The 12,421-nt window shown below is 32.2% G+C and overlaps 1 protein-coding gene across 1 annotated transcript; it reads right to left on the bottom strand.

The window, feature by feature from the left end:
* Positions 1–651: 651 nt before the first annotated feature.
* LOC124353687 (putative inositol monophosphatase 3) lies at positions 652–11,897 on the bottom strand. Its single transcript, XM_046803652.1, has 5 exons — positions 11,239–11,897; positions 8,422–8,593; positions 7,493–7,647; positions 5,332–5,443; positions 652–1,502 (listed from the first exon to the last, which is right to left on the bottom strand). The coding sequence occupies exons 1-5, from the start codon at positions 11,569–11,571 to the stop codon at positions 1,243–1,245; spliced, it is 1,032 nt and encodes a 343-aa protein (XP_046659608.1). The 5' UTR covers positions 11,572–11,897; the 3' UTR covers positions 652–1,242.
* Positions 11,898–12,421: the final 524 nt, after the last annotated feature.

Genomic DNA, 12,421 nt, shown 5'->3' with positions numbered 1-12,421 from the left:
TGATTCCTGACTTAAGCGTGTCATAATGCTCTGATATGATTTGTTTATTTTAATTATGTGTTGTTAGGTTAATTATTCACCTAAAGAAGAGATCAGATTGCAGATCTCAAAATTTAGTGTTGATTTTTTTTGTATCACTGAACGATGGCAAATGTTTAGAAAATCCTTTTTCCTTCATAATAGGAAAAATCAGCCCAAGACCAGGTGATTTGGGAAGAGAATGGTGGTGGTTACAGATATCCGATATCCAATTTCCTTTTTTCTGCTTATACATATAATACAACAGAAGGTTATGTTCTTAACAGCTTGCTGCATCTCCATACTCAACAAATCTACACTGAAATATACTATGGGGTTTACATAATGAGACTGTAGTCGAGTTAGGATCTTTGTTCGCTGAAACTCGACAAAACATCTTGTGCCATCACTAGACTTGACTATACTGATGAGTTAAATGGTCTTATGGGAGCAAAGTTTTCCTCCCAACACACATCCCATATGGCAGCATTACTCCCACTCAGCTACCTGTTTCACCTCACATCATAAGCTTTGGAAAACTGAGCCAGATTTATTACTTCATCCACTGAGCTTTGGAAAACTTCGCCCATTAGTGTTAGCCGCCTAAGAACTAATAAATTACATATAACAGAATTGATGAAACTTACAAACCATAGTGCTTTAATCTTTTTGCAATAAGTACCAATTTACACTCCTATTACAAACAAAATTAATCTAACTACTGTAAAATTAAGTGTTTTACTTTTTCAAAGTTCGAAAGTCTATTTTATTTTTCCATGGTTTCAAAAACACTTCTATAAAATATATCTATTGGTATATTAATTTTTAATTATTTAACTAACATCCATACACCAGTAGTTATTCATTTAGTTACTTTAAAAAATAAAGCAGTTGCCAAAATTAATAGCTTCCGAGTTTTTTAAGAGATTTTCGTGTTTTTTTATTTAAATTATTTAGTTAGGAATAAACTTTCTGAGCTACGCCCGTGAACACTGGTTTAAACATTTCTTGTAATTAATTTCTTTTTTCGTTAAATCTGACTCAAATTTTATCTATTTATAATTTAATTTATATTATCTAAATATAAATAACAAACATTTATTATGAAAAAACTATCTGAGTGACACCAACTGAATGTCTTTTAGTCTTGAAGAACCATAGGCCAAACAGATGGGTCTAAATCGTCCACCGCTGGACATATTTTGATTGTATTCTCGGAATGCACTACAGATGCAAATCCTTCTCCAAAGCCTTGTGAAACTTCACCGCATACGTCTGGTGTTTGTCCGCTGTTGCCAACACGCCGTTAGTGTTGACAGGATCTGACGTTCCTGCATACGAGATCTCCTCATTGGTTATCGTTGTCATTGTCCCACCCACTGCGGAGAGAATGGCGTCTCCTGCACACAAGTCCCACTTCTTGATAGCTGTCGTGTGGACGTACGCACTTGCGTTCCCACCCACCACCTGCAACACCTTGTAACCTGCAAACAACACAGTAAGTCTACAGCTATTGCGACAAAAATTCCTCTAAATCTCTGTATACTCAAGTCTTAAACATTGTCCTACATATATAATTTCAATAAACATTGAATCACAAAAAGTACTTACTCCCCCTGGACTCGAACCCGGATATCTCACTTCCTGAGTGAGTGCGCTACCACTACACCACAGAGCCCTTACTTTTTAACACGCTTTTTTACTATTCAATTAATTGTATTTGGCCGTTTCTGTCACATTTGTTGGTCTTCCGATCATATGTTAGTTTAGTTATTTAAACACATGTATATATATATATATATATATATATATATATATATATATATATATATATATATATAAAGTGTTAAAAACCTAGCAAAACACATTATAGGGGACACTGTAATTACAAGCCTAGTTTAATGATCTATTTGAGTCTGCCTTTATTACATTACTATCACAATGCTACTTTATACACTTAATAAGTTATACAGCTTTCAATGCTTTGTATTCAGTAAATAATATATGGATTTTACCCCCTATTTTATTCTTTACACCTGATAAGAACTGAATAAAGTTATGACTACTATGGTCTACCAGAAATAACTCAAGATAATGAAGCAAAGTATCTTGGTATTACAATAGACGACAAGCTATCTTGGAATCCACATATTGACAATCTCTGTAGTAATCTTAATTCTAGTATTTATGCTCTCAAAAGAGTAAAAAGTTCTTGTAACCAATGAAACTACAAGAACAGCTTACTTCTCTCTAGTTGAGTTCCCATCTGAGGTATGGATTACTAGCATGGGGCAACTCCTCAGCAAGAAACAGGGACTGTTCTAGTTCTACAAAAAAAAAGCTATCCGAATACTAGCAGGACTGACTTCTCTCGAGTCATGCCGTCAAGCTTTTGGAGAACTTAAAATCTTGACAGTGGTCTCACTCTACATCTGCGAAGCCATCTGCTACACAATAGCTCAGAAACCTGAACACCTAGGTAACAATCACAACTATAACACTAGGAACGCCTATGACTATGCCCTACCTGCACATCACCTGACCCTGTTTGAAAAGAAACCTACCTACATGGGAAGCAAATTTTTCAACCAACTCCCGGAAGAACTGAAGAGAAATAGAGAAGACAAGAACTTCAAGAGATCACTCAAGACCTGGCTGCTACAGAAATCATTTTATACTCTAGAGGAATTTTTCAATGCTTGACCTTTCTGACTACATCAAATATCCAATGTAACTTAACTACTTTATCTCATTGACTCTGTATCTTTTTGTAACCTTTTGATTGTATAATGTTTAATTAATTAAGTGTATGATATTTTGACGCCAAAACTGTACTAAATGTATATGTTAATAAAGAATTTTTGACTTTGACTTTGACAGTAAAAAAGAGTTAGACAGTTAAAAAAAATATTACATTCACTAATAACTATTCTTTGTGTATTTCTAGTAAGAGGCATATCCAGAAAGTAAGTGTCCTCAGGATCTCATGGCCAGAAAGTGCTTTTTTTCAAGTGCTGAAAATGTTAAACGTGTTCGTGCAGCAATTAATGAAAACCGTCGATTGACTGTCCGAGAGCTGGAAGAAGATTCAGGAATACTAAAATCGTAAGTTTGTAACATTTTACACGAAGATTTAAAAATGAACCGTGTTTCGGCAAAATTTGTTCCTCGGTTGCTGACAGAAGACCAAAAGAACTGTCGACTTGAAATCGCACAGGACAATCTGGATTTGATAAAAAGTGACCCAGAGCTATTAAAAGAGTTATTACTGGTGATGAGTCATGGGTTTATGGCTACAACCCTGAAACAAAGGCTCAATCTTCACAGTGGAAAACTCACGAAGAGCAACGGCCGAAAAAAGCAAGACAAAGTCGAAGCAATGTCAAGACAATGCTGACAGTTTTTTTTTGACCAGGACGGCGTTGTTCATCATGAATATGCTCCAAGAGGCCAGACAGTGAATAAGGAGTATTATCTTGAAGGTCCTAAGGCAGCTACGAGATACAGTGCGAAGGAAACAACCTGAACTGTGGACAAGCCGTGTGACTGGATCCTGCACCACGACAACACGCCAGCTCATTCCTCAAATCTTATTCAGCGTTTTTTGGTCAAACACGACATCAACCAACTACGACAGCCTCCCTACAGTCCTGACGTAGCCCCTTGTGACTTCTGGCTATTTCCGAAATTAAAACTTCCTTGGAAAGGAAAAAGATTTGACAATGTTGAACATATAAAACAAAATGCGATGAAAGACCTATTAGCCATTCCGCAAAATGAATTTAAGGAGTGTTTCCGGAAGTGTGAGGAGCGTTGGAATGAGGTAGTGGCTTGTGGAGGGGAGTACTTTGAAGGGGACCAGATTGTCGTTGCCGCCGAGTAACGTCAGTTCATGCCAGACGTCAAGGTCGGATACTTTTTGGACACATCTCGTATACAATTTTATAGTAGGCCTATCATATCTTTGGTGGCAAAAGTAAAATTTTGTTGTATTTATCTATATATGTACAAACATATATAATATATATTTTACAAGTAAATTGTATATGAATATTTAAAAAAACAAATCGGTATAGAAGATTATAACTTAACATTATGTATTCTTCAAATTGTACATTTCATACTACAAGTACATAAACATATACATATGACTATGTTACATTGACAAACAGTATGTTTTATGAACTTTTTAAAGTATGATTGCATTCTCCCAAAACATTTTTTTTACTGGAAGACAGAGGGTTAATTTATAATTAATATTACAACATTACAAATTAATTTTCTTCTTTACATAACATTAATGCATTGTTATCAGTGTAATTTTAATCATGTAAACAGAATACTAATATGCCGACATCCTCTTTCATTGTTGAAATTAAATGGAAAGCCTTTTCTATTGAACAAGACTCCTTATCCATAAAAGAAGGTTGTGTTAATAACAATAATTAGGTATTATTTCAAATTATATTCTCTGTAAAAATATTCTCCATCTGTCTGTGCGATAACTCTTGATAGACAAGAGTCCCAGAGATTTTTAACTTGGTAAACACCTTTCTCTTGATCCAAGGAGAAAGATTATGGTTTTTTCGGGTCAAAGAGGTCTAGTTGTCTGTCTGTCTGTCCATCTATGTGATAATCTTTGATAGAATTGAAACTTAGTATACAGGTCTCTCTTGTACACTGGACGAACTGTATTGATTTCACGGTTAAAAGTCCTAACACGTCTGTCTATCCGCCTATTAGTAATTATTTCACTATATTCTGACAGGTACTTTGATACTCTGTTGTATCAGTTTATTTAGCATTTTGTAATTACAGAAGAGTTACGTTTAGTAGTAAGAAGAAATAACAGTGCACATACTTGCTTAAAGATCTTGTATTAATAAGACTACCAAACGATCTTATTGGCAATATGTTCAGAAAAACTAAAGAAAACATAGCTGAAGAATGCAAATTATCTCTCCAAACTATTAAAAGAATAAATTGTGTAAATATTCCCAATATCTACTAATCAAAATTGTGAGGATTTAGAATTGTCCATATAAAATTGCTGTATTTTTTATAAATAATATTTTTTTTATGGATTTTTTCAAAGTGAACACAATTTTTAAAGAAGTATTTCTCAATAAGCAAATGACAAAGGCAAAACATAAAATATTTATCTAAAACTCGTCAAAATAGGTATTTTAAACTTCTGAAAGTCACTATGTAAGACTCATACTATTGTGCCTTCCAATCCTGTCAAGTTATTTACTTACAATTTAATTCCTTTTTGGACAATAAGTATTTTTAATATGAAATAACACAACTGACCGGCGCCCCCAGCTTTGATGATGGGAACGTCAGAGCCAAGAGCACGATGTACAGTCTCCACTATCGATCCAGAGTGTGAACGAGATACTATCACTGCAGTTTCACCACCAGCCTACAACATCAATACAGTAGTCTACAAGACAAATACGGTTTCAATTATTTATTGACAAATACAAGATTTTTGTAAATTTAGAAATTAAATTGATATCATTTTTTGGGATTTTATAGCACAAGTAAAATATGTTAACTTATAGTGTTACCAGGCCTGCCACATGGAGGGGGAGGCTGCCAAAACAAAAGGACCCAGACCCTTTGTTTTTACAATAAGTTACGGAAATTTTGGGATTAAAATTTGAAAAATATTTAAAATTTATATAAATTTTTGGGTACAAATAATTTATTAATTTGATAGCAACTATAACCAACTAAAATTCTAATATTATACTACATACGAGTATATTTTTTTATGTACCACAAAAACCATAAAAATATTTCCAGTGCATTTCACACCCATGGATTTATTTTTATTACATATTTAACGAAAATAGTATTTAACACACTATTTAATATTTTAATCTGTAATAGATTGATATGAACATTTCAAAGCAGTAGTGTTTTAGATATTTTCTCATTCAATGACATAGATTATCTATCAGTATTCATAAATCTAATTAAAGTACATAGTAATAAAAGGTTGAAACATTTTTATTTCATTTGGTATGTAACATAGCAAAAGCTAACAAAAATTTCAAAATTAGTCCAAAACAATCCTTGTTTTTGGATTAACAATATTTTGAACCAGATAATTTAATGAAGGATAAGGAATTTGCAATTTCCTTAACTCTAGAAGTGGCAACCAAGCAACCATTTTGTAGGTTGTTGCATTATCCGATGCTAAAACTTCAAGTCAGTTGAGATTGACTTAGAAACCTCAAACTTTTATCATTTTACTTCTTTAATCAATATTATTATTATTATTACATATTATTATTGAGGTATTACACAATATTATTATGTTAACAAGTATTTTACTTGCCCTTATAATATTTTTGAGGGCAACTAGTTTTAACAGCAACCCATTATGTTATCTTGAAATGATACAAATATATAGGGCCCTCAGTTCACTGTGGTAAATAAGAACGTCAGTTCTTTTCTACATATCTACATAAATCTCTTTTTGCTTTTGAGATCATGTCTTGTGGGGCAGCTTACAAATCTAATCTTGATCCTCTGTTCACAGTTCAAAATCAATTTTAAAAGTAGCTTTTAAAACATGACATAGATTTCTAACTTACATTTTAGTATAAGAAACTAAATCTTTTACAATAATACAACTTACTATAAAATTTATTTTAATCCACATGTATAAGAATTTATATGATATGTTTGAAAAACCTCAACACGCACATTATTCTATATCTACAGGAATTCTATCTCTGCAATAAACTAAATCTTTTTCAAACACCAACTCATACAACCTAATTCACGTGCTTTTTACAAATATCAGTAAACAGTTTTTATATTTTTAATGAAATTTCAACATTTATTTATTTTCAAAAGAAAAGGTGACCAGTGGTTGTTTTGATTGTCTATTGAAGATGCAGAGGCAGTGTTGTCTACGGATTAAAGGCAGACATTTTGACCTGTGTACGGTCACCCCTCCTTCCCATCAGATAGTCCCATTGTAATCTACGGCAATCCTGTTTATCCTTGTTGCTTATATATCCTATTGAAAACTTATTTTAAATTAATAATAAACTCATGTTTTAAGACTTACAAATTAAATTTACACAGTTTTTACCTCTTTCATTATATTTTGAATTTATAAATGTTAAATATTCAGTCCGTTATTAATTTAAGCAATCCTATGATGATAACATATGTTACACAACATTGGCAAATATCTGTGACCCTCTATCCCTTCACGTTTTGCCACTACCAGAATGCAGAAATAGTCTTTTTAGTGCACATTTCAAAATGAAATGGAATGGACTGGAAGACTAAATAAAAACACCTAAAAATAATGCTTTATAGATATATGAAGCTAGAGATTTCATGATATAAAAAGCTATTTTGTAGGTATTCCATGCAATAAAACACATATAAAGACACATTATAACATGGAACAGAAGATGAATGAATTTATAAATGACCAACTTACACTCTTGTAGGAGATCAAATCCGGAGACATGCCGTGGTGAAGCCAGGCCCAGGTGGTGTGTGGTGGGTCTCCAAAGGGTTTGTGAATCACCCCCATGAGAGGCCTGCCCTTGTGAGCCACGCACACCATAGTAGTCACGTAATCTAGCAGGTTTTCTGCGCACAACAGACAATCAGGTAGGGCACACAGAATCTATGGTGGTCATTGCAACCTTATCAACTGTCCTCCATCTAACTGAAGAGGAAATTAAATATATTCGGGACTCATACTACAACCTAGGGACTACAATTCGGCATCTACAATTTCTGGGAAGAAGAATAATTTAAATTTTTTTAAACTTTTATCATGTTACAAAAAATACCATGTATGACAACTTTCTAATTCTTGAGGAATATGTAAACGAAAATTTATTTTTATATTTTGCCATGAAAACATCAAAGAACTGACAATACCAAGAAAGGATCAGGCTTTAGATTTAAGAGATAGTCTACAAGCCTGTTGGTGTCCTCTTAGTGTTAGTAAAAAATTGTAAACGTGAGAGGGCTGAGGTTAGCTAAAATATCACTTTAGCTAAGAACATCCACTGACTACGACAACCAGAGCTGTTCATAGACTATTTGGGAGAAATAATGTAATGGCTTTGATACTGAGAGAAGAAAAACTTCTAGACATATAACTGAACTTTTTATATACTAGGGACATATACAAAACAAGCTAGAAGATTAAGGCTGAGTGACTGAAATCCTTTAGATTTTGCAATATATTTTAAAGCCCAATTTTTGCACATTTACAGCATATGAGTGTAATACTCCAGCTTCATGCATGCCATAAAAGCACTGCCATTCTTGAGATACATTGGTCAATGGGTGATTGGTGTTTGCTTATAAAGATGTAGATTTCCAAGCCAACTAAGGATTACAGCATAATACCTGTAAACTCCTGGGTTGCATCCAGAGGATCAATCCAGACTGCGAGGTCTCTCACAGGCAACTCTTCATCCACCAAGCTGTCCAGTCCCGGCTCAGAGTCAGGCTGCATTGTCAGCTTGGGCGAGGACAACTGCCCACACTTGCTTTCCAATAACTCCTCTTCTGATATAATCTGTATGTTGCACCATAATATTCAGGAATTTTGCTCATATAATGTGCTTTTAAACATTTTTTTGTTTCAATACAGTGATTTATTTTTATTACCAAGAGTCAAAAATATTATTTTTAATTGGTATGTGACAGTTGGTTAGCACTTAGGGGTTAGTTGAAGTTCCAGAAAAAGTATTGCTGATAAGAATACAAAATCAAAAGTATAAAAAATTACAAAAACTATACATTTCTTAATCCTTTAACAGATATGGACTGATATACTAACTCTGGAATTATATTTCTAAAACGCCCTTGAGACGGAATATCGGCACCGCAAAATCAGTTCCAAAAACGGCATTGCACGTATATATCAGCACTTTTCATTTGATTACAATATTCCTTTACTTTTTTATTTTTAGTTTTTAATATAATATCAAATTAAACATAAATAGACATCCTTTAGGGTTGTTACAATTATTTAAACTTTTTTTTTATTAATAAGATGCAATTCAGAAGGCAGTAACGTACTTGGAAAAAACATTTTCCAAAAACTTTATTTCTGAAGGTATTTAAGAATAATAATGGTAATAAAAATAATAATGGTTTCTTTGAAATATTTCTTCTACAGTAATTCTACTATAACAATCTACTTGAAAATCAATTACAAAAAATGAAAAAATACTAATACATTTAAAGAAAAAAAATAAGTTTCATTATTATATAAATACTTTTATGCTTTTAAAATACAATACTGAGTCAAACAAAACAAAAATCATTAAGTAACTACTATTTATAGATGAGTAACACCAGTGTTTGTAGGAGTGTACCAAAAGTGGCATTTGGGAGCTGTCTTTTTTAGCAAGTAATCTGGATTTAATCATCTGAGGGTCTATCATATTTTGTTGAATACACACCTGTTCTGTGGGATTTTGCAGGCTTTTCTTGTAAAATTTATGAAAAATGTTAATCATAATTTATATACAAAGTGTTATATACCATTTTTTGCAAAGAACTGTAAGAATCTGACTGTGTTGGAGTGAAATTAAAAAATATTTTTTTTACATTAACTGCTACAAAAACGTTTTTGTTTAGTAAAAAAACAAAGTATCTATATTTTTGAAATATTATGAAATAAATATGAACGATTTAAAATAGCCTTATTGTAGCAAATTTAGCCCTAAAAACAGAAATGTATAATGATAAAACGTTTACATTAGTAAATTAACATTTTTTTCCTGCTTCCACTTCAATTCAAAAAAATCACTGACATCAATTTTTTTTAAATGTCTCTTATGTCACTAGATCTACACAGATAAACAGGAATAAAAACTTACAAGCTTCTATGATAAACAGTATAGTTTTTTAATGCGGTTTGACTGGTAATAGCACCGGTAAAGTGAATTTAAGCAGCGTAAGATTATCAATGTGATTTGCGTCTATTGCACTTAGTAAACATTGAGTAGACGCAAATTGCGTTAATGGACGCTTGGAGGGTTAATGGCTGAGGTGTTTAGACAAAAAACAGAATTTATGGCTTGGCTTTCAAGGGGTTAAGACATAAAAAATTAATATCGAAAAATACTTATTTTTACTCGTAACATATTTGCTCTTAAGACTACTGTTATAAGTTTAATTATGCTGATGCCAACTCGATGCAGGTAATAAGCAACTTTGAAGTGAAGCGAAGTTTTGGAGCCAAGTCTGTCGCCAGGCTATGGGCTGTATAACACTTGTCTCAAGATTGAGCTACTTGATTAAATATATATGATCAAATATTTGACAGGGCAAAATCTATTTAGAAATCATTCTATTTATAATTTACAATTAACGCTAAACTTGGAATAACAGCTTAGTCTATATACATTTTTTAAAGATTCACAAGGTTAGAACCTATATTATTGAGCTATAAACAATGTAGGTGTAATATTTTGAGAGCTGAAGCAATTACTATCTGCTAATGGAATACCGTGGGATATTTAGCAAAATTTATTAATAACAATAAATCCATTAATTGTGTGAGTAATAGTATTTGTGGTAGGAAGAGATGACATTTTGGGAACACTGAAATAATTATACTCTGTGCTTTCCACAGATTTGGCTCCAAAATGAATTCTAGAATTTAATATCTCTTTTGTTGTTCGGACATATTAAACTTTTGAAATCGATGTTCAAATAGCACAACATATATAGCCATTTGTTATTTAAAAATTTGTTTCAAATAGGTTCATGACAATCAATATTACAGTTATTCATTACAATATTTGGTAATATACTTATCGATTATTTAAAGGCACCCATTACCAAAATCTATTACCTTCCTCATTATTATAGATGTTGAAAAATCAACATTGAATATTTACAAGCTACTTTGGTTGTTAAATAACACTAAAACCAAGTTTCATTTTACATGATTGGTGGAAGAGGTACTGTAGATAATGTGTGTGTGTAGCCTGCTAAAGTTATCAATTATCAACGCAATGTTATCAATACCATTACAAGATGATAAAATAATTTAAAATTACCTTTCATAGTGGAAAGTTCTTTAAATTAAACTAATGCAAATTAATTGACATTAAGATTAGGTTATCACATAAATTTTTGAATTGTATGCTTGTTTGATTTCTAATATCATCCATTACAGGTTAAATATGTTATATCTAGACATACCTGTAAAGACGGAAAAGCTTTCTTTAATCCAAAATACATAACGCAGTGTGAATTGTAATCCGCTTCTGTAACTGGATTATTGGCACCTTCTTTAGTTTTACCCTTGCTGTGCACCACCAAATCTGCTTGTTTTCTGGCTTTCACCACTTGTTCACCACCTTTCTGTGCAAGTTCGATTGCAGCGATTAATACCTGCCTTACATTAATTGTTGGAAGTTTCTTTGTTTCCGAATCTTCTACATCTCTAATCATGTATAAAGCAACTATAAGAAAGCAAACAAATACAACACATACTCCCATGCGATTGAGATGAACTGTTCCACCAAAATTCATGATAAAGGTAAAAAAGCCGAAATTTATTTATATTCAAACTGATAGATCTATAGCCCTAACCATATATTGAGATTGTAATTAATTATACTAGTCACATATAGTTGTGTCCAACACAGATTATAAACACAACATATAAACAACTCCAAAAAGGCCTAAAGAAATTGTATTAAACACATTTATGTAACAAGTCCATCAGCTTAGGCTTTTTAATTTAGATTTATTATTCAATCAAACTAGCCTGTGTCAACGTATAAATAGGCTATTTCTTACACCAACACAACCATCACACTATGACACTGCTGCAGACGACAAATGAATTGGCTGTTGACGCTAGCAGAACAATCAGAAGAAATCAGCTGACACAGGGAAAAAACACTTCAAAACTAAATCAATCTAATGGAACCGAACATGTTGATATGTGCGATTGAAATGTATCGATATTTTTTAATATTTAGCTTAAAACAACTATGAGTAATACAATATTTCATTTTATATATTTATTTTAATAAATAATTGCTGAATTAAGCATTATACATAAATTTCTCTCATTTTAATCAATTATTTCCACTCTAGAAAAGTGATTATTTTCTGATGCAATAATGATTCAATATTTATGTAAAGTTTCTCACTCTACATACCTATTTCACAGTAAAATATATATAGTCTGTAACTATTTAACTACTATAGTTGATTTTACGTTCACTAAGTATTACAGATCAGACGGAAAATATATTTGCTCTTAATTGGGTTTACTATGTTAATACCAAATAATTATTTGGAACATCGTGTTTAGTGTCATGTGGGTTGCATCAACTATAATGTAAGCAACTTGCGACTCGCGTGAAGTCAC

Source organism: Homalodisca vitripennis, chromosome 2, assembly GCF_021130785.1.
Source record: "Homalodisca vitripennis isolate AUS2020 chromosome 2, UT_GWSS_2.1, whole genome shotgun sequence".
NCBI classification, from domain to species: Eukaryota; Metazoa; Arthropoda; class Insecta; order Hemiptera; family Cicadellidae; genus Homalodisca; species Homalodisca vitripennis.
The sequence above is the reverse complement of the archived record's forward strand: the minus strand, read 5'-3'. Positions and strand labels throughout refer to the sequence as shown.

Bases quoted from the DNA above. Each gene is read 5' to 3' on its own strand.
- LOC124353687 (XM_046803652.1), bottom strand. From the start codon at position 11,571: ATGAATTTTGGTGGAACAGTTCATCTCAATCGCATGGGAGTATGTGTT. The intron at 8,594-11,238 runs GTATGTCTAGAT...TGCAACATACAG, and splicing joins AAGCTTTTCCGTCTTTACAG to ATTATATCAGAAGAGGAGTT. The intron at 7,648-8,421 runs GTATTATGCTGT...TGTTGTGCGCAG, and splicing joins TGCAACCCAGGAGTTTACAG to AAAACCTGCTAGATTACGTG.